The sequence below is a fragment of the Telmatherina bonti genome (assembly GCF_933228915.1).
Source record: "Telmatherina bonti genome assembly, chromosome: 4".
Taxonomy (NCBI): domain Eukaryota; kingdom Metazoa; phylum Chordata; class Actinopteri; order Atheriniformes; family Telmatherinidae; genus Telmatherina; species Telmatherina bonti.
This window is the reverse complement of record NC_136622.1, coordinates 18,847,304-18,869,745: the sequence shown is the minus strand read 5'-3', so window position 1 is coordinate 18,869,745 and position 22,442 is coordinate 18,847,304. Positions and strand designations below refer to the sequence as shown.

Sequence of the window (22,442 nt, the reverse complement as noted above, 5' to 3'; positions counted from 1 at the left end):
AGTTCTGGAGCATTTAGATTTCAATATTCCCCAGACAATCCATTTTGTTTAAATGTGGTGAATGGGAGACCAAATCTCTACAAATGCTTTTCGTTTTTCTTTGGTTTTGTTTTACTCTTTATTCTGTATCAATAAAGCCAGCTAGCTGCCTAAGCAGGGAACGTCAGCAGCCACATTCCCCAGCTCGTCCTGGGGGATCCCAAGGTGTTCCCAGGCCTGCTGAGAGATATGGGATGTGCCTGGAACACCTCATCAGGAAAGCATCCAGGATGTATCCTACCAGATGCTTGAGCCACCTCATCTGGCTTCTCTTGATGCGGAGGAGCAGCAACTTTATTCTGAGGCCCTCCCAGATCACCAGGACAGACCCATGCAAAGTCCCAGCACCCTGAAAGTCCATATGTGCCTCCAGATCTGCCTGTTGATCTCACACTCCATCCTTCCCTCACTTGTTTGTCCATCATTAGTCCTTTGATGGACTTTTGACCTGTCCAGGGTGTATCCTGCTGTTTGCCTGATGATTTCTGGGATAAGCTCCAGCTGCTTTACAACCCTTAACTGAACTAAGCAGTATAGAAAATTACTCAATATAATATCTTCACCACAAGATGACTGAAATACATATGTATATAAGACTTATTCAGTCTAATTATATCCAAACATTTATACAGTTTGAAATATCACCTCTCTCAGTCAGTCCCTGTATTTACTTTTACATTTATTCATCCAAAGTAATGAGCTGACATTTTATTAAATATGTTTACCCAGAGATGGATGAGAAGACTTAATCCAGGTTAAGAACTACTGCTTAAAATTAATTTTATACCTAAGGTGGACATTTATACCTAAGTTGTTTCTGCGTTTTCCCTCATCAAGTCCTCCAGCAGAACGCATCATAAAGGCAACCAACAAACTGGGGCTCTTTGGGCACACGGTCATTGATGCGAATGTTGAGTTACTTCACATTAGTGGGAACTTCGATCCAAAGGATTCTTTTTGTGTGCTGAGCCCAGAACCATTTATGTTAAATGTGTCAGAAAAGCATGACACACAAGTGTTTTTTGTTTTTTTTTACCTCCATGAAGGTTATGTTTTACTCGACGTTTACCTGTTTGTCTGTTTGTGTTCAAGATAACTCAAAAAGATCGCCGTTTGGATCCAGGTGTCGCGCTGAGATGCCTCATTGTGCGCTGGAGAGCGAACCAGCATCGCCGCCATATTGGATGGGTCTTTGCTTTCGAGTCTTGCTGCAGAGTCAACGTAGTTTCCCTACAAAACTGTTTTCTGTGGAAAAACGCATTTATATTACACACAAACAAAACACTTCTCTACATGATTGGTTTAGAACTAATATTCGTTGTTTTCAACACTGAGCAGTGAAAGTGTGAACTTTTGATATTTCTATTTTGAAAGAATATCTGATTTTCATCAACTAAAATAGCTTTTAGCATTTTCATTTGTTTGCCACTTGTGTACTATTTATTCATTCATTTTCTGAAACTGCCTAGTCTGATGAAGGGTTGCAGAAGCCAATCCCAGCAGGCCAACACAAACAAACACACTCACACCTACAGGCAATTGAGAGTAACCAATTAACATACACGTCTTTGGACAGTAGAGGAAGCCAGAGTACTCAGAGAGAACCCATGTATACATGGGGAGAACAGGCAAACTCTTCACACAAAGACACCATTTGAACCTCCCCCCAGCTGAGGATTGAACCAGTGACCATCTTGCTGTTGGGCCACAGTGCTAACCACTACACCACTGTGGAGCCCATGTGTACTATTTATTCATTCTTAAAATAATGATATTAAAAATATATGTGTACAATTATTATAGCTAAACCACATGTACCTCTAATGTAGCAACCAAACTCTGAGACCACATCAGAAATCTAACATGTATGTAAACTTGAAAATAATCAGATTTTTCAAGAATTTAGAAACTTTCTAAAACACAAATTGTTGTTAAATGTAAAATAAATGATCTGGTAAAAAAAATCCTTTGGGCTTAAACCAGGCAATGGGGTAAGATAGTCCTCAATATATCTGTCAGCAGGTGGAGGCAGGCATACGTCTTCATCTTTCTACTGTTAGACCTAAATCCATCTTTGTTTATTTAAAACATTTTGAAATAGACTTCAACTGATGACAAATTGTAACATGATTTGCAGCAGTGAATGAATCCTTTGACAAAGTCACAGCGAGCACTTTCCTGCATCCAGCACCAGTAGGGTTGTTGCCAAACGGTCACAGGTGCAGGATGTGAAGCAGCAACAGCGTTTTTTGGCATATCTCAAAGACAGCTTTCATTTCACTTCCTGAGGCAGGTGCTGTGAGGTTTCCTGTTTCTTGTGGTCAGTGAGGACAGCTTTTTGTCTTCATTGCCAGCCAGTGTGACTTGTTTCCGCCACTGGCCGGGGGATTCCACTTGTAAAAACGGGTGTAAGGGAGAGATATGAACATGTGACAGGAAAAGAAAAGGGGAAACAAGAGGGCAAATCTGTCCTTGGCAAGCTAGTCTTCCATTCTGCCTGCATGAGCATGTTCCCCAGACACAAATTGTGAATGTCGCACAATTAACCGGGCCGTGATATTAGTTAATTAACGACACACAGCTGGCTCAGATGGGAGGAAGGTGGAAGAAAAAAGGTGAACACACGATAACAAGCTGCAAGAGGCAAACAGAGAACCTTGTGTTGTGAAATATCAGACCTGCTCTGCTTTTAAGGAAATACATGGCAACTGAAGAAGGTGAACAGCCTGACAGGGGTACAAGAAATATTGTCATTGTTAGCTAGAGGCAAACTCTGCTTAAAACAAACGTCAGGTAAACAGGTATGAGAGGAGGCAGGGAAGATCAAGAGAAAGCAAAAAAAAGAAGCAGAGAAGAGAAACTGGAAACGTAGTCTCAGAAAATTAGCTCTTCTCTGAATAACCACTGTGAACTGTGTTCTTTATCATGATGCGTGGGTGAGGTGCCCAGAGGATTACAGTGTGTGGCAGGGAGATAGATGAAATGCAGGTCTCAGCCTCTAACAAAGCCAGCAGCAGACAGAAGATTGACTGAAGGGTTCATCTGTGATTCAGCTCTTTATCATCATTCATTGACACTATATTAGACCAGCAGAGGCAGGTGTGTTCAGTGTTTTCACTTATAGGCTTTCATCACGGAACAAGCTTAATATTCTCATTATTATGCATGAAGAAACTATGGACTTTTATAAACATCACAGAGTCTGATGACAAAATAAAAAGGAAAGGCCAAGTTAGTTTGGAAAGTTAAATAAGGAATTTCATTAATTAAAGGGACATTAGCGATGATTATGTGGAGACTTTTACCCAGTTTGGTTAGAAATCATCCCAATTTAAGATTCTAGAGCAGCTGGAACTAATCTATTCCAATCTGGGATGTACATGCACTAACATTTAAGCAGAAAGGTCCTGTCTGACATGCGCAGAAACATGCGCAGGATTTATCAAAGATGGAGAGGTTTGGAAACTAATAATCACAGTTGTAGTTTTTGCCGTACTTTCAAGCAGCAGCAGGGTGATACTCGAGCTCCTACTGCAAACGACAAGGAGTAAAAGGCGACAGAGTTTAAATAAAAAACAAAACTTTCTGTTGCTGTTCAGTGAATTTTTTTTATTTGTCAGCATCTTGCCAAGTGAGGAAACATCACATGTACTTTTGTTTCGCTTCAGAGCATCCGCTGGAAGAAAACAACCTTACAACTTTTTGGTTTAGTGTTTACATGATGCAACAATCAGTTTGGGAAGAGGAATATTCTACCCCTGTTAAACCAAATCAAATCCTTTTAGTTTGACTATTTTAATTTGTAATATATATATATATATATATATATATATATATATATATATATATATATATATATATTTATATACACATATGTTTTGCTCCATGTAAACATAGTTATTGTTTAAGAATTACCCCATCTAATGTGAAATAATGTGTTGCACTCAAATCAATAATACATTCTAGTGCCTCACATTTTTGATCACCTATTGAAATAACAATAGCCGTCTTGTGCCATGTATCAGAAAGCTTCAACAACACAGATGAAACCATGTCATCCGATGGTTCATGGAGTGCATGAGCAGAAAAATTCATGTATTTTAGCAGGATTGATTGCTACCATGCCTATGTTGATGAACAACAATCTAAAAGAAAACCAAACAAAACAAAAAAAAAGGCTAATTTAGACTTACTTGTTGGGGAGAAATCTGGTAACTTCAACATCCTTTTTAAAATCTTTCTCCTTCTTGAGCTCCTTCCACCTGCAGAGGGTTAGTCTGATGTTGATCTTTCTTTTTTTGGACGCTGCCTTTTAAGTGCCCTTTGTCATTTTCTTGGCAATGGTGAAAACAGCTCCTGCGCTGCTGCTACATATCCATGATCCTACATTTTCGTAAACAACAACTGATCAGATTTTCCAACTTGCCAGGGTAGTAGCCCAAACGTCTCCCGCTGGTCTCCTCCTCTGGTGTCTAAATCACTGTGTGCTGCTCACAGATGTAACATGTTCTTGGTGTAATTTGTCACTTACCTGTGGCTGAAGTTTAAAGAAGGCAGACTGTCATGGGGTTTTACGACTGGCTTACCCATCATACATAACCAAATCTAAAATTCTTTGCTTACGATAATGTATCAGATTATTAGCTGAAGTCATAATACACCAGTTATAGCACGTGCATAAATGCAAACATCCGTTTTGACAAGTAAACGACAGAAAATGTCACACAGTATCCATTTGAAAGTTATGGGAAATCTAAAGATCCCATGGGCTGCTTTGTTTTTACAGAATCCTTATCATATTGTACACAAATAAAAATAGCAACTAATTAAAATCCTTATAATCTTGTAAAAATAAAAGTACAAGAAAAAACTTTCTGTCTGATACTTACAGCTAAATTACTAATTTTACAAGGAAAAGTTTCTTTCATGCAATATAAATAATTAATTCCTGCAGAACTTGACAAACACTTGTTTTCTCTTCTTTTTTCTGTTTATCAATGGGAAAATGAAAGTACTCCCTCTTCTAACTTGACATTATTCGCACACAAAAAATGACATTAACAATGATTGTAGAGAAAGCTGTTGCTGCTAATGAATTGGAATGACTATTAAAGCTATTTCCATATAATTTGGAGTAAGAAAGAATGTTTTTGAACAGAGAATGTTTATGATAGTTGGCCATAATTCCTGTCACCACATTTGGAAAATACAAAACGCAGCATTACAAGCACAGAGGTGGAAGGATGATCATAGCTAAAATAAGCAAGACACCCTGCAGTCGTTGAAACAAAGATGAGCATGAGTTGAACATTTTCATATTGGTATATATTTTTAATGATATCTTGGTACATAAAACTTTCGTAATTAAAGAAGGAGTACTCTATCAATTGCTATTGCTTCACTATATATGAGAATATTATAGCTAGGAAGTTTATGGTAGTATCTTCTAAGTTTTTCTTCTCTTTGTCTGCAGCCATGAAATCTGACCGCAAGCGTCTCAAGGCAGAGAAAGCTGACCTGGTGAACCAGATGCAGCAGCTTTATGCCACACTGGAGAGCCGAGAGGAGCAGCTCCGTGACTTCATACGCAACTACGAGCAGCACAGAAAAGTATGGCTCTCATGTGCTCGCACATGCAAACAAACAGACGTAAAGAGCTTGCTTTGTGGTAGCTGTGCTGGTTGAATGCACATTGCACAAAAATACCTCTTAGGCAAATATTGTCCATGTCAGAAACATCAGTGAGGATTGGACAATAAAATCAGTGAATCCTTATGCTGTGGATGCGAATACTTTTTGGATGTGTGCAGTGTACATGTATTAATCTACTCAAGAGTACAGATGAATGGTTACGCTTCATGTGCATGTGATTTTAGTGACTGGGGATGTTTCCTGTTGTCAAAAAGATAAGGTGCTCAGTCATGCACAGTTCTGCTGTATAATAGCTTGGTAAGTTCAGACAGCAAATGCATATGTAGTATTGTGTGTGGCATATGAACAGCTGTGAATGAGTTTAGGTACTTTACAAGTAGAGGCATTGTTATATTCCTCAGTGGAAAAACAAAGCAAAGCCTCAGAAATGCTCACAAGACAGCACAGCAGCTGTCCCTGCATTCCATGTTGGGTGTCATTTTATTTTATTTGTGGTGGATATGTGAACCAATTCATCAGGATTTTTTGTGTCTGCTAGGAGAGCGAGGATGCAGTGAAGGCTCTGGCCAAGGAAAAAGACCTCCTGGAGAGAGAGAAGTGGGACCTGCGACGGCAGACCAAGGAAGCCACTGAGCACACGGGGATGTTACGCTCACAACTGGACCTCAAAGAGAACCGCATCAAGGAGCTGGAAGCTGAACTGGCCATGGTGAGACAGATGAGCACACAGGGGCTAACCTAGCTCAATTTAAAGTAGAATGACTTTTTTTTATTTATTGTATCCTAATTTAAAACAGTTGCTGATTACTAATACTATTTCCAAAACTTTAAAATTTTGTGAAATGGTTTCTTAGATGTTTTAGGAGATATTTATATATTCTTATGAAATATTTCTTGTTCATTGAAATCACAGAAAGCATTCATTTGTGCTTTATTCTTAAGCCTGTTACATACTCCACGAAACGCAAGAACTGAGTTCTTGTTCTCGAGGCTGCAAGAACAAGAAAAAACGTCTTTTTTGGCAGGTCCATACATACTCCAGGAGAAGCATGTCTGCAGCTGGGAGGGGTCACTGCGGTGGGGGGGATGTCTGCTTTTATGTGCGAACCTGGTTGTTACCTCCGCCGAAGAGGTTGTTTTCCCCGGCGTCTTTTTGCTCAAGATAACTTAAAAGGTTACGGATGGATTTTTATAATTATTTCAATTCAATTCAATTCAATTCAACTTTATTTATATAGCGTCAAATCACGGCAATGCCATCTCAAGACGCTTTACAGACAGAGGGGAAAACATAATGAAGGCCAATTCATAATAGCCTATATAAGGAAACCAACAGATTGAGTTGAGTCCAACTCAATCTCCCATCCTGAGCAAGCACACTGGCAACAGTGGGAAGGAAAAAACTCCCTTTTAACAGGAAGGAAACCTCCGGCAGAACCAGGCTCAGGACAGGCAGCCATCTGCCTCTGCTGTGTGGGGGGAAGAGGACAGAAAGACAACAGACAACAGGAACTGCTCCTCCCGGCCAGGGAGACCTGCTGAGACAGGAGACATACATGTTAATGATGCAACACTGTTATGGGGGGGGGGGGGGGGGGGGGGGGGGGGATAAAAGAGAGAGATAAAGAGAAAAAGAAAGAAGCTCAGTGTATCAGGAAATGTCCCTCAGCAGTCTAAACCTATATCAGCATAACTAAGGGATGCTAACCATCCCTAGCTATAGGACTTCAAAAAGATAAGTCTTCAGCCTAGTCTTAAAGGTGGGGAGGGTGTCTGCTTCCCTAACACTAACTGGGACCTTATTCCATAAGAGAGGGGCCTGATAACCAAAGGCTCTGCCTCCTGCTCGGCTCTTTGAGACTCTAGGAACCACAAGTAAGCCTGCAGTCTGCGAACGAAGTACTCTGCTTGGTATATGAGGAACAATGAGGTCTTTGATATATAGTGGTGCCTGGTTGTGGAGGGCTTTATATGTAAGGAGAAGGATTTTAAATTCTATTCTAGATTCAACAGGCAGCCAATGAAGAGAGGCTAAAACTGGAGAAATATGATCTCTCATGCTGGTTCTGGTCAGGACTCTGGCTGCAGAATTCTGGATCAGCTGAAGGCTTTTCAGGGCATATTTAGGACAGCCCGATTTCAAGAGTTGTTGCAAATGTAAAAATGAAAAACTGATTAAATTTTGGTGGTGATCCGGATCACCGTTTGGATCCAGGAATTTTTTAAAAGGGTTCTTTAACATTGTGCTTGGCGGAGGTTTCCGCTCTCCGCTCTGTTTTTCTAGTTTCATATTTAATGAGCAACTTTGTCCGCGGCAGGGCGGGTCGTGCACGCGGCTGGGTCCGAGTGTTTTGTAAAATCAGCTGTTTTATCAAAACAATCTTTTTTGCCGGCAACAGAAAACACATGGAAGCAGCAACTCCGCTTCATGTTTTCTCCGTGTTAACGACGCCCACCTCCAATGTCCGACCAATCACACGATACTTCTCGCAGCCCCGCAAGAAAAAAGTTCTGCCAGCCCGGTGTGTCAAGAAGTGTCCTCATACACATCCACGAGAACAACATGATGTCATTTTCTTCTTGGAGCCTCGAGAACAAGAAAGAAGTTCTAGCTTCTCGTGGAGTATGTAACAGGTTTTAGACTGTCAGTAATATTTAGGTCAAGAACTGAGCTCATTGACAAAACCCTCACCCTGCTCCTTAAACTGTTTGGGAAGGTGGTTCCTATTTAACTGCCTCCATCCTGCTTTCCCTTTCCGTTGAATATATTAACACATATGTGCTTCAAAAGTAAAGAATTAAACAATAAAAAGTGTGTTTGCAGTGAGTGCAGCAAATTGAAAAATTCCGACTCACAACCTCAGACAAATTGTCTGGGAGACATAAGCTGCTGAATTTAAAGTATTTTCTTCATTAAAAAGTCAACAGTTTAACAACATGTTCTTGCCTCTGAAATCAGTGAACTGAAGTGGTGCTTTTATCTCCACCCTTAAATTGCTAACCTTTCAGAGGATTTCTTTGGACTCGCCATTTCTGCTGCTTCATCAAATCTGTTTGCTATTTGTGTGTGTGGCACATGTGCCCAGGCTTGTGTGTTAAAACACTGGCTCCGGTTGGCTACCATGTAACATGACTCTGCCTAAGCCTACCATAATCACTAATTTCATTAACATACCCAGTCTCCACACCAGCAGTTTGTGTTTGGAGCCAGGAGGCCGTTTGGATTACGCAGTTCATTAAATGAATTCATAGCATATTCACACCTTGCATTAACGTACAGTAACCACTGTGTTGCAACAATGGGAAAAGTAATACATTAAATTACTAAGGTACTGAGATACAAAGATGAATGTTGTCATTAGGATGTGCTTCACTTTGGAAATATGCCAAAGTTCAGTAGTGTGTCTTTAACATGTCCATGTTTTAAACATTTTTTTGTCCAAGTTGGAGTGGATAACATTGTAAATAAGGTCATTTATAAAGTGTCTAAATGAAGGCACGTGAGAGGACACATTTTGAAGTCATGAGTTGAATTTATTACTCAAATACACTTTATTAATTCAAACTACTCCCTAATTTGTCCAAATATAAGATTTTATGTTGATACCAAAAAAGGAAAGTACATTAAGCACCTTTTGATGATTGTATTGTTTGGGATATATCACATATAATCAAAACACAGAAAACATTTACATGTGCAGTATGGCCATTCCTCATGTCTCCAACCCCCAGATGAGTAACTGTGTCAATCAGAGAATGGAGTTCCGGGTGTTTGAGCGGCTTGTGGACAGGGACTACTCTCCTAGGGTGATGGCGGTAAGATGGGCACCCAGTTTGAAAATGTGACCTTTCTTGCCCTTTTCGCTCCCTGGATATCTCTCCCACTTGTGACCTAATTGTCATTTTGAAAAGCCCTTCCTCAGATGCACGTTTTTTTTTTGGGATTTTTGTGTTTATAACTAATCCTCAGCCCAGCCTGACTGATCCCAGTGATCCTAACATCAGCAGCCTCACAGATTTCTCTTGTAATTGATCTTAAGGTGATTTGACCCTGAAACGCTTGGAGAAAAGTACGTCAATATAGTGACAACTAATCACCCCAAAGATTTGTGATGGTGTTCCTTTTGCATGTCAAAAGACTGTGACTGATGATGGTTTGACTGCTGGTAGGTTGAACTGAGTGCAGTGATGGTTGTGTTAGTGATTTGCAGCCTGACCACACTTCGCATGATAATCATATTCACAATTAGCAAAAATTTAAGCACTTGAGAAAAAAACCAAATTGCCATGGCTAATCGTAAAACACAGTAGCAAGGAATAAGAACATTTTATTAATGAAAAATAAACACATCTCCTAAGGCTCCAGCAGCTGGCTGTTCCTCCTTAAAGGAACTTCAAAGCTAATGTATTCATTAGGGTTAAAGAAAGGCTTAATTGTTTCCACTTTCTCAATTTTTACACCCTCTGACTTCCTCCCCTGTGACAACAAACAGCAAACACCTCCTCCAGATACTCTGTCCCTTTTCTTTTTCACTTTATTAACACTCTCACGAGTGGGGGCTAGAGAACTCACAAGAAAAGAAAAGGGACAGCGCAGAAACACAGCTGCATGTTTCAAGAGTCACATGAGAAGCCAGGAGGCAAAGCCCCATATCTGCGTGCATTCATACATTCCGAGAGCTGTAAACACAGCATGTCAATGTGCACACACACACACAAACAAATAGAAAGCTGTGAATATTGCACAGAAACACCAGCTCATTCAGAAACAAGTGAGGAGGAATGACTGCTTGCATGTGTCTGTGTACTTCCTTAAGGCCAAACAGTCACTAGCCACCCTGACAAAGGACGTACCCAAGCGTCACTCTCTGGCAATGCCGACAGAGGCGGTCGTCAACGGCAACAATCAGGAGTGGGTGATGCAGGCTGATCTTCCTCTGACTGCTGCCATCAGACAGAGTCAGCAGACCCTCTATGTCCACACAGGGCATCCCACTGACAGACAAGGTAGGTCGGCATAAGCACAAATCACATTCTCATCTTCTACATTAACTGAGAAACGTGAAGCGGCTGTACCATCTTTTACCCTCTGCATGCTCATGTGAAGCTGCTTTAAACACATGAAATATCTCCATCTGCTCAGTCTGAAGATGTTCCAGTTGTGTCATGTCATGCGCTTGATGTTTCCTCCATTTTTACAGTGGCGGCATCCGAGGACCGGTTGCATGTTTAGCAGTATTTGGTGGTTTTTCAGTCTGAGTGAATGGAAACCTTGACTACTTTGATAAAAAGGACACCTTATTACCTGTATTTACTTTTTTAATTTTTGGTGGCATTTCCAACTTTTTGTTAACTGTAAAAATGTTCCCAGTTTCTATTGCTTGATTTCAGGCCCCTGGAATTATTTACCACTGACCTGTTGCTGTACACTGTTTGATTGATAAACCCTGTTGGAGTAGAAGCAAGAAACAGCATCTTCTGTCACAACATTCATCCATCATGCAGATAAATTTGTCCACCTTAAACCGCATCCTTGTGGAGATCAGTCCCACCGAACTGTATCTCCTTGCAGATACAAAACGCATATAGCTGTTTTGTATTCAAGCAAATTAGCTAAAAACTACACTTTACAAAACATAAAACTGAAAGTTCTCCACAAATAAGCTTTTCTGCCACAAATCTAAGTCCTTGCAGATGCTACTTTAAAGGACAGCTATGGGTTCACACCAGTTAATGCCAAATTGGGAACATCTAAAGAAAGAAGCAGACAAAGACAAGAAAACAGGGAAACGTGTGAACAGTCACGAACTCCAAATTGCTATGCAATGGTTGTACTCTATGTATCAGCCTTACTGGTACAAGCACACGCTCTCAACCTCTGTGAAGCTGTTTTCCCTGTTGCTTAGCAACTGCAGCTGGTTGCAAATAGTTCTTTTTGGGTTATGGCATTCTTTCTAAAACGCACCTTCATGTAAGGGTGCCATGCCATCACTGAGACACAGCAAATCCAGCAAATGGCTACTCTTTGTTGCCTAAGGCACCCAGGACAGAAACAAGCCTTTCCATCTCTTCCCTCTCCTCCTGTCTAGTGGCTGCTGTGCGGGTGAGCCCGTGCCACTCACGTCAGCCCTCCATCATCTCCGATGCCTCTGCGGTGGAGGGAGATCGGTCGTCCACACCCAGTGACATCAACTCACCACGTCATCGGACTCACTCCCTCTGCAATGTAAGAGCTGCCCGCCACCACACCCGCCAAATAATCAGCTCCTTTGTAGTAACTGCTGACTGTTGGGCTGCCTGGTGGCTGTCGTTTCCTTCCACCATCCCTCTGGCTGAGTTCACGTTCGCCCCACGCTGTTTGCTGTGTAGTGACTCTGCAGTCGTGACTTGAATTTCTGTGAAAATCAGTGGTGGTTGTTGAATAAGCGCATGCCTGGCAGCATGTCAAGTGTCACTTCCCCTTTGTGTTGTCTTCTCTTCTGGTCTTTATTTGCCTTTACTGCACTCCTCCACTGACTCATCTCTTCTTGTATCTTTCTGTTCTTTTGCACATCTCTTCATCTCCCTCTTCCCTGTGGCCCTACTCTTCCTTCCTTCAGTCCCTAGAAGATTTGGAGGAGGCGAAGCGTAAGAAGAAGAAAGAGAAGATCGGGTTGGGCTCACTGTCACGTGTCTTCGCCCGGGGAAAGCAACGCAAGTCTCTGGACCCCGGTTTGTTTGATGGTACTTCAACACCTGATTATTACATAGAGGAGGATGCAGACTGGTAAAGCACACGTGTCTGAGTGAACCACGTGAAGAGCCTTCATGGCAATTATCAGAGAACTGCATTGTGTTGAATGTGGGAGAGTATGTGCACAGATATGGTAAAGTGTGTGCCCATGTAGTTGTAGCTGTGCGTATGTGTGTCGCCCATGGTCAAAAGCCATGTCAGGAACCAGAGGCGTGTCTTGCTTCCCTGAAGTGTAAAACCTTAAAGAGCAAACTGCACCTGTATGTATGTAAAGTCGTGTAAATAGCGTGGAGAGTGAAACACAGCAACAACGTGGACGTGCTCTGTAACTGCCCTCTGAAACAGCTGTGTTATTGGATCTTCTAATTGTTCTTTACATTTTGACTTTTGTTTTCCCTCAACTGGAAACTTGAAGGACTGCTGTACTTGTAAATAACAACATTGTTTGTGCATTTAGTGCGTGTAAATGTCTCCATGTCCTGAATGCATTTTGTTATTTTTTTGACATGTATTCCCCTTCCCCCACTACTTAAATTCTTCCCTGTTTATTGTCCTGCTTGGTCCGATCCTCCCCTTCCACACTGCCATGATGAGAACAGTTTCCTGTAGGCAACATGCAGACTCCTCAAATCCACCTCCTCCTCAGTTGTTGGATATTGCATCCCTCAACTGCCAAACAAAAAAAAAAGAGAGAAAGAAAAAGCTATGCAGAGGTACTCGGTGATGTTTACTCAAAAAGACTTCAAAGAAGCTTCTGAGCAAGAAATCAACTTTCAATGTAATGTATTTCTATATATTATCATGAAGCCAAACAGGAAATGCAAGAGATGTGTTTTCTATCTGCTCAGATAGAAGATGCATACTAAACATGTGACGTGCATGCACATAGTCCCAGTCCCCGATTGCATGCTGAACAAAACCCTCCTTGAGGCGAACGTCTTGAATGTCCCCAGGTATGTTGTCAGTGAGGGGCTTTCAAAAGAGAGGTCAGTGACTGATTTAATGTTTATTTATAATTTCCTCCATTTTGAATGTAGTTATAACATTTGCTAACTTGACCCTCAGTTCTTTCCGCTTTGATTAATGTGATGCTTAACATCCCAGACTAAACACAGTTGAGTTTTAATCTTTACCTGCAAGGCAAAATATTTATGCAGAATTCTATTTGAAACATTGGAGGTCAACAAAGTTGGCAAGAAAAAACAGCACTACACTTTGAAATTTTAAATAATTATTCTGCTTATTCATGAGGAGCTGTGCCTTTTTTCTTTCATCAGGATTTTATAGTTTCTTTTAGCTATCATTATATTAATACATTAAAAAGCTGTTGGAATTACAGTGGAAAAAATAGTACAGATTAAACTGATGGTCCAGACTTTTCCAGTCCCCTGAAATAAAGGTAATTTTAACTGATAATCAGAATCTCAATTAAATGGAGCAGACATAGTGAGTTCCACCTCTGAAGGTTAAGAATCAGGATTTAGGCACACTAATCAAGCAAATGCATACCTTCTCTCATGACCTCACCTGCAATTCTTATGCAGAGTTCAAGTCACAGCGAAAGGAAAAAGAAAAAGAAAAAAAAAAGCAATTAACTTTGTGCTAAAGGTTAATAGCATTCCTTCAGGTGAAATAATGTCTACAGACACTGGATTCTTTTCATCCTTTTACTGGATTGAATCGGAGTCTGCACTGCCCTCCCAGGAAATCTTTTCCCTTCCTGACATTAAACTAACACTGCATTTTCATTGGCCTCACCTTAAAACTTCGTCGAGCGCCAGATTACAGTGGAGCTGTTTAGAACAACAGCGTTTGTCAGGAGTATTCGTGTGAGCAGTGAGGAGATTATCTTTTCACACTCTACTTTGCCTACATTCAGGCACACATATATTGGATTTTTGCTTTAAATCACTGAGACACAAATGTAAATCATCATGTATCCAACTGTAAGCATAGGAACAACAGCTCATACGGCTCTTTTTTTAAAGTGAAATTTGATGGTATGTATGAAAATATAGGCATTTTCTTTTCATTTAGTCAAATTTTATCTGCTGATGGGGAAACAACATATCAAAAACAAGGCATTGTACCACTTCACATTTCACATTTCGAGCCAGTCTTTGTTTTATTTTAATTTTTCACAAATATTTTAGCTTTTGTAAATGAGATCCCATTACAGAAATGAAATGAACATTATTATATTATTATTATTATGAAAGAGTTTTATTTAAAGTCAAAGATGTAGGCCTCAGTGGAGGGCTTCTGCTCATGAAGTCCTGAGATGTTTAGAAGTAAGTGGATAGTAGCAACAGTTCAAGGCATGGCAACAAAATAATGCTCAAAAGAACTAAATGAGAAAAATAAGATTATTTTAAAATAAAGAAATCATAAGAAAAAGTCCATGTGGCTGTCCTCTCTTTCCCTATGTTAATGTTTGTGTTGTGTAATGTTCATTTGTGGTGTTATGACTCTAATCCTGATTTGTTCCTTTGTGCTGACGGGGGGGGGCGGGGGGCTGCCTTTTTAACATATGCATTGCTTCCTTCAGCCCAACAAGTCCATCTGTGAGAGGATTGCAGTTTCCAAATGGCCTTCTTTTCTCTTGTTCCTAATTAGATTTTTTCCCCCCATCAAAAGGCTTTCCTTTCTCTTGAAAGCTTTCATATTTGGCTTTAAAATATAAATAAATAAATAATTAAAAGTCGTTTTAGAGAGAAGATAAGGCCATGCCCATGCCAGATAGCTGGGAAAGAGGTCATGGTCTGTAGTGATGTAACCACTAACCTCTAACACTGAACCATGTTGTCACGCATCCATCAGCCTCTAAACACAGGGGAGCAGCCCAAGAAGCAACTAGCAAGTCCAGGATGCACATTTCTGGTTGCTTCAGGACAAAGTTGTGTTGGGTTTCAAACTGTGTTGGCAGACCACCCCTTCTAACTCTCACAAACTGACCTGGAGTTAAGCACTTCTTCAAGTGGACTTTACAATCGGGAAACAACTGAGTGAAGCTTTGGAAAGCAATGTGAAATTGTTATTTTCCTCGTATTCTCTTTCTATTTTCTTCTATAAGCCTTCTACATTGTAGTTAAGCAGTGACAAACAGCATAGAATTGATCAAATTTTTATGGTTAATCAAATATCTCACATCCTCAAATGCATGTTTTTTTTTTTCTTCAGGTAAAGAAATAATTTGACATTTAAGAATCTTATTTGCTCCTTATTACTCCAGTAATTCCCCTGGCCTTGGCTCAGGCAGGGAGAAGACAAGCTATTTCACAGGTAGCATGTAAACTTGTGAGCATTATCAGTCTCATTTACCAACACAGCTGGTGCTCAATTAACATGGCGCCAAAATGGAAAAAGACTTGGTGAGTTTACATCTTCTAATTGAACAAAAGACAAAAATCTTATGGGTTTTTAAAAAAAGAGCTATTCTCTAAACAAGCCTCACTTATTACCTAGTCTGAGTCTGAAAGCAGTGACCAGCCTCTTTATTCAGCTTGTTCAGTTATCAAGCAAAAACTAAAATTTTAGATATGAGGTCATCTGCAGCAACTGGTGAATGTGATTATCAAGAATTGAAGGTTTCAACATTGAAGGTTTGTCAGTTGAACGTATGCTATCCATCTTTAGTTTGCTGTCGCTGATGAATTTCTTATGACTAAAACCACAGCATGAACAAAAATGTGCACGCTGGGCAGGTGCACTGATATTTCATGTTGCTAGAAATACGTAGTGTGATAGTCTACGAACAGGTGATGACATTACATTAGGTTAGGGTATGTAAGAATCTAGGGGGTGCAAGTTAAAAGGCTAATGGGAATATATATTGACCTAAAGACACTGGAGTACGTGGCCAGGAGGAGAAAACTACTGCTCTTAAAAGACAGTTATTGCTGCTTATTAGCAGTTTACCAATGATTACAAGGACACGCTTGTGTATAGCTAGATAAAAAAAACATTTTTCAGACATGGATTCATTTATAACCTTATCTCAAATGTAAACATAATTTGGGCTTGTTTTGCTGCATCTTGGCCAAGACAGTTTGCATTTGTTTATGAAGCAATAAATTCGGAATAATACCAGTAATTTTACATAAAATATGTCAGAGCATCTGTTTTTGATCTGAATATCACAAGCAAATGATTCATTACCTCAAGCTGATTTTAAGAACAGGTCAACAGCTCTTGAGACATTTATTTGAAGAAACTGCTGCACAACAAGGTCACAGCTGAGACAGACAGCAACAGTTACCTTACTCTTGCTTCTAACAGATGTATGATTATGGATCATTGAAATTTATAAAGAAATTATTATGTACATTCATTTTACTTTGTTTATTTCTTTAAATTCTGGACTGATATGGAAATCTAACAATATATCCTATAATATTTAGAAAGAAATATAAATAATTCTAAAGGATTTACAAACTTTCAAGCACCACGTACCTCAAACTTGCTCTGTTTTCTGTGACTTCTCTCCCTCAAGCCTGTCTCTATAGTTGAAAAAACACTTTTGTACAAACAAGCGTGCGTGACTGGTCAAAGAGTTGGTTTATTCAGCTTGCAATGAATTGCTCTCAGAGGGAACTTTGAAGTGTATCGTGAGTTTATGTATCACTCTTAGGAAAGCACAGAAACGCATCCAGTTCAACATGAAGGCCGGTTTAAAACATGTGTTTATTGAACTCAACAATTACCTTTTTTTTTTTTTCCAAACAACACAGCACAGCATTAAAACCTGATAAATCCACTGGCTATCTAGAGAGGACATGAAAAACAAATCTTCTGTTCATTTGTTTTTCATCTTTTTTGCTACATGTTCCAAGTTAAATTTGAAAGTGTTTCAGATATAAGGCATCATCCAGTCTGGAGACTTTTTATAGATATTTTTCAAATAACAAAATGGATGCTGAGAGAGTAGAAACCAACAAGGACCAAGATTCTGAACTGCCCATTATGTCTTATCTCTCAGATGGATGCTTTTATCCAAGGCTCATTAGCTTGCAGCAACCCTATACTTTTAGCTTTGACAGATATAGCTCATGCTCAGTTATAGGCCAAACCAAGGTTTACCGCAGTAGTCTAAGGCCTGTTACTGTGTCGAGTTTATACAGCATTAAAGAGGGTCTGGTAAGGAGAGGTATTAATGTTATTGAGTTTGATGTGGTCAATTTGCCTGAAAGCCATTCTGTATTGTTATATACAGAATGGCTATGTTAAAGTCTGTTACACAGTTGCTATCTGCTGGTAGGGACAAGGAATTACTCAAGTAAAAATAATACTTATAATTTCTAAAGTTGTTACAGATACACTTTGAAGATAAAATTTACAGGAGTTCATAATAATGTGAGTTAACTGATAATAGTGGATCAAACTACCACATTTCCTGTAATTGTAGCTGTTGCCACAGACTAATCTAGATGAATGAGTCATCCCAAAGCTTTCTTGCCCCCGTTGGGCTCGTGTAATATTAACCAGCTTTTTGTTTCAGTACATTAATGTTTGTTTTTATTATTGCTTGCTCTACACACTGCTACCACTGCCTCACAACCTCAATTACATCATCATATCTGCCCCATTCCCTCACTGACCTAGACTCAGAAAACCTCTCCAGTCCTACGCGCCTCAGCTTTAGTCTGGCAGATGGGTCAGAGGACCAGCTGGACCGCCTGCAGCAGGTAGAGCTGGCCAGGACGACTCCCATGTCTCAATGGAGGGCAGGCACTGTGCAGGCCTGGCTTGAAGTTGTCATGGCGATGCCCATGTACATCCGTACCTGCTCAGAAAATGTAAAGAGTGGAAAGGTAGGGTGAACATGCCTACATGATTCAGGCATGATGCTGAAAAACCACTTGCAAGTGTTTCTTTTGTTCTTACATGAGGTGGATTTAGTTGTAGAAACTGTAACACATCCACTACAATAACTTGCAGGTATTATTGGGACTAACAGATGAAGACCTGGAGCTGGGTTTAGGTGTCAGCAGTCTAATGCATCGCCGAAAACTCCGCCTGGCCATTGAAGATTACAGAGATGCTGAGAATGGCAAAGGGTGAGGAAGACATTCAGAAGATTCTCCTCGACTTGTGCATTAAATTCCATGGTGGTGTTAGAGGGCCATCTGTTGGTGATTCAAAGTAAAAACGTTCAAAGGAATAATATCAGGCCATGATATTGACTGTAAATGTACTTCTTTCTTTTAAACAGGTTGTTTTAATAACTCATTAAACCATGTTAAAGGTTTACTCCTGTGGAAAAAGGAGTAAAAAAGGAGTATCTGCAAGTGTAGTAATGTGATGATCTGCCCAGTTTTTCCTGTTCAGCTAAAAGGGTCAGTTCAGCTAAATAAGAAGAAAAACAACACTCAACTTTTTTTGGTTTAACCATTTTAGGTGTTTATGTAGCAGTCCAAAAAAACATTGATATTAGAGAAATGATCAGCCAGTAAGTGTTTTAAAATTAAATATCAACATCTGCAAAAACAAAATAAGGTCAAATCTAGTCTGTGACTGATTTCAGGATTGCATTTGGTAGTATATTGTACAGTTTTGTTAAAAACTTGATTAAGTCTAATAGAAGTAAGCATGACCAATATCATGAGATGGATGGCATACTGAAGCAGATATGGCATGATTTGTCTTATGCTGAAAACTACATAGAAACTTAACTCAGACACAGACATAGGATAAAGTCTAAGATGGATGGACAGGTGAATCAGGTGGTGTTCCTTCTGCAGGCTGTCCAAGGCTGCTGACATGGACCACCACTGGGTGGCCAAGGCCTGGTTGAGTGATATAGGTTTGCCTCAGTACTCCCAGGCCTTTCACACTCACCTGGTGGATGGGCGCATGCTTAACTCCCTGACACGTCGTGACCTGGATCGTCACCTTAATGTCACCAAGAAGTTCCATCAGGTCAGCCTCCTGCTGGGTATCGAACTACTGCACTTACTAAATTTTGACAAGGAGGTAAGTGAAGAAATCTCAAACTGTTAATTTACCTCTGCTGCAGGTGAATGTGCTATCAGTGACAAACAATGGATTTAAAATGTTTTTTCAGGCACTGCAGGCTCGACGGATACAGTGCGAGCACCAGAATGTGGATCCATTAATATGGACCTCTCATCGGGTCATGAAATGGATCAGAGATATTGACCTCAAGGTGCGACGAAGATATGGTGCAACTTTAACTCTACAAACAGGAAAAGAAAAAATACTTGGATGGCTTAAGCATGCACTCTGAGTATAACATTCAGTTAAAACAATCTGGAAGCAAATGATAGCATTTATATCCACAAAGTAAAGAGTTCTGTGTCCTTTAATTATTGTTAGACAGCTTATAAATGGCAATCAGACTAAATGAATAGAGCAGTAGAGCAAAGGTCAGACATCCAGGAAGGAAAGCAGACGTGAGAACGTTGATCTTCTTCATTGAATTTGCGCAAAGGCTTCATTAACACATGTACAACTGCAGGTACTAATGTTTGCTTATTGCCCGCTATCTCCACAGAGAGAGATAGGGAGCCCTCTATCTCTGCTGTGATAAAAGGACTTTGTTACTTTACAGTAAACTGCTTCTGGTTGATTATAATACCAGTCAGATTAAATCTTTTGTCTTGATGCCACTATTGCAGTATTCCTCGTCACAACCACCATATTCATTTACTATGATCTCTAAACTGTATTAAACTCCATTTATTTCAATTTTAATCCATATTTGCAGGAATTTTCTGACAATCTACTAAATAGTGGAGTTCATGGAGCTGTCCTGGTGCTTGACCCCACTTTTAACACTGATACCATGGCAACACTACTTGGAATCCCCAGTGGCAAGCACATGGTTCGCCGACACCTTGTTGAGGAGATGAAAACACTAACTGGCCCTGCCAGGTGAGAGATGCTGAAGTGCTATTGTTACAGGAAGTAAATGAAAGGGTGACAACTCATTCAGCTATGAACATGTTTAACTGAGCAACGCGTTTGATTAGCAGGTAGATTAGCAAATAAAATATCTTTTCAGTTTTTTGGCATTATATAAAGTTGTATATTAACATCTGTAATATATTGCAACAATCTCCAAACATGCTGTTATTCCTGTATTTGATACAGAGCTGATGCAAAACAGGACTATGAACATTTAGGCCTTGGAACTCCACCAACCCTGCTTCGCCAGAACTCCCTGGGCAGACCACCAAGCACAAACAGTAGACACACCGATGAAGAGGGCTCCCTGAGAAGAAGGGCTATCAAGGTGTTAAGATAATTTAACTCAGGAAACAGAATTTTTTCCTCAGTTTCAACATGTTTAATGTAATAATCATGACTAAGAAAAATACTTCTGATTAATTATGGAAAGCATATGATATAATTGAATATTTAGTATCTTTAAAATAGAAGGAAAAGAAAACATTGTATCAAAGCAGCACATAAATAAAAAGAAGGCCTTATTTATGTATATTTGCAATGACTAAAGTGTTTTTGCAGCCTCCAACAGGGTTCAGCCCCAAAAATCGAAGTGGATGGGACTTGAGTTGCCACAGCAACTACGGTTCTCTGCCTCGAGAAGTGCGAGACCAGACTCCGCCCAGAACTGAGGGAAGCCCTATTCGGGGTTGCACCAGCATTGAGGTCACAAATGTGTGATGTAAACACAGCTGCAAGTACAGCGAAGACGTGTGTCATCCATGTGCAACTGAACATGGATGGCGTTTCACTCAGCTTTTACCTGACAGATTGCACTTTGTAAAAGAGACCGGATTCTGTTGTTAGGTTTCCTGGTTTGAGTCAGTTGTGCACATGTTGTATTTTGATGTTTTTCTTTCATAGTAATTTCCCTTTCCCAGTGCCAGAATGAAGGACTCAAGCTTAATGACTGTTTTTGCATTCTTTGTGAGTAAACCATGATGTGACTTGCTCATTTGTTTCTGTTTACTAGTTGCTATTGACAAGCAGACTGTCTCTCTGGAGAAAATGAGAGTTATGAAGAACGATTTGTATCATACAGGGTACTTAATGGCATAAATAAATTTTTAAAAAAAAGAAATTCCTATATGTGTAAAATGCTGTTATGTTGATCTCTGCTGTTTGTGAGGCCTTGTTAATGTGACTGAGGACAAAAAAAAAAGACTTGAACATCTGCTGAAATATTTTAGTTAATGTTTGAGTAATTTTTCATCTTAAAATTTACACTGTTGTGTCTGAAAAAAACGTAGCACCTCTTCTGGAGTTTTATACAGTAGAGTTCAGATGCCTATAAGGTATTTGAACAATGCCAGCAAAAGATGGCTGCTGAAAAGAAACAGGATCGTGTAAATGAAAGAATGTTTCTTACAAATCAAATAAAGACAATATTCCATAAAATGTCATTGTAGCCTTTAATTAAAGTTTATTTTGTAAAGAAAGAATATTTGCATTAATCTTGTATGATTCTGGTTGTGGTGAACTGAGGTAGATGCTGCAGTGGAATGGTATGAACTGTTGGGAGTGGTGATGGCATTGCTGGGACAAAGCAAGCTTCTGAAAACTGGAACCAGGATCACATGATTGCTCAAGGATGAATGCAGACAAAGCAAGGCAAGTTCATTTCTATATAGCACATTTCAGGTATGAAACAGTTAAAAGTGCTTTAAAGAAAACATGAAGAAAAGGGTGCAGGAAGCATTAATATTACATTAGAAAATCAAATAAATGAGCTCTGACAAATAAAACATTCATTCATTCATTCATTATCCTAACTGCTCAGTCTGACGAAGGGTTGCGGGGAAGCTGGAGCCAATCACAGCAGTCTTCAGGTGAAAGGCTGGTTACACCCTGGACAGCTCGCCAGTCCATCGCAGGGCGACAAAAAAAAAAAACAGTAAAGCTAGAATAAAGTACCGTACATAAAAGTAGACAAACTAAAACTTACAGTAAGAAATTAACTGACAGTTAGAAGAGTTTTTAATCTTGATTTAAAAATGCAGAGATTTTCAGCAGACCTGCCGTTTCCTGGTATTTTGTTCCATGTGAGGAGCAT

General features: G+C 39.8%; 1 protein-coding gene across 6 annotated transcripts in view; it reads left to right on the top strand.

Annotated features, from left to right (window-relative positions):
• The window catches only part of kazna (kazrin, periplakin interacting protein a), a 121,949-nt gene extending 100,174 nt beyond the window's left edge, over positions 1–21,775 (top strand). For 2 of the 6 annotated variants that reach the window (XM_079239535.1, XM_079239539.1), the window contains exons 4-16: positions 5,513–5,649; positions 6,230–6,400; positions 9,424–9,507; positions 10,509–10,698; positions 11,781–11,917; positions 12,291–12,414; positions 18,026–18,234; positions 18,362–18,480; positions 19,165–19,396; positions 19,488–19,589; positions 20,151–20,317; positions 20,537–20,678; positions 20,912–21,775. In XM_079239535.1, coding sequence (XP_079095661.1) covers positions 5,513–5,649; positions 6,230–6,400; positions 9,424–9,507; positions 10,509–10,698; positions 11,781–11,917; positions 12,291–12,414; positions 18,026–18,234; positions 18,362–18,480; positions 19,165–19,396; positions 19,488–19,589; positions 20,151–20,317; positions 20,537–20,678; positions 20,912–21,070 — 1,973 coding nt within the window. In that variant the 3' untranslated portion in view covers positions 21,071–21,775. Of the gene's footprint in view, positions 1–5,512; positions 5,650–6,229; positions 6,401–9,423; positions 9,508–10,508; positions 10,699–11,780; positions 11,918–12,290; positions 17,920–18,025; positions 18,235–18,361; positions 18,481–19,164; positions 19,397–19,487; positions 19,590–20,150; positions 20,318–20,536; positions 20,679–20,911 lie in introns of those variants that run through there. The other 4 variants (XM_079239536.1, XM_079239537.1, XM_079239538.1 and 1 more) reach the window with 4 other exon arrangements.
• Positions 21,776–22,442: the final 667 nt, after the last annotated feature.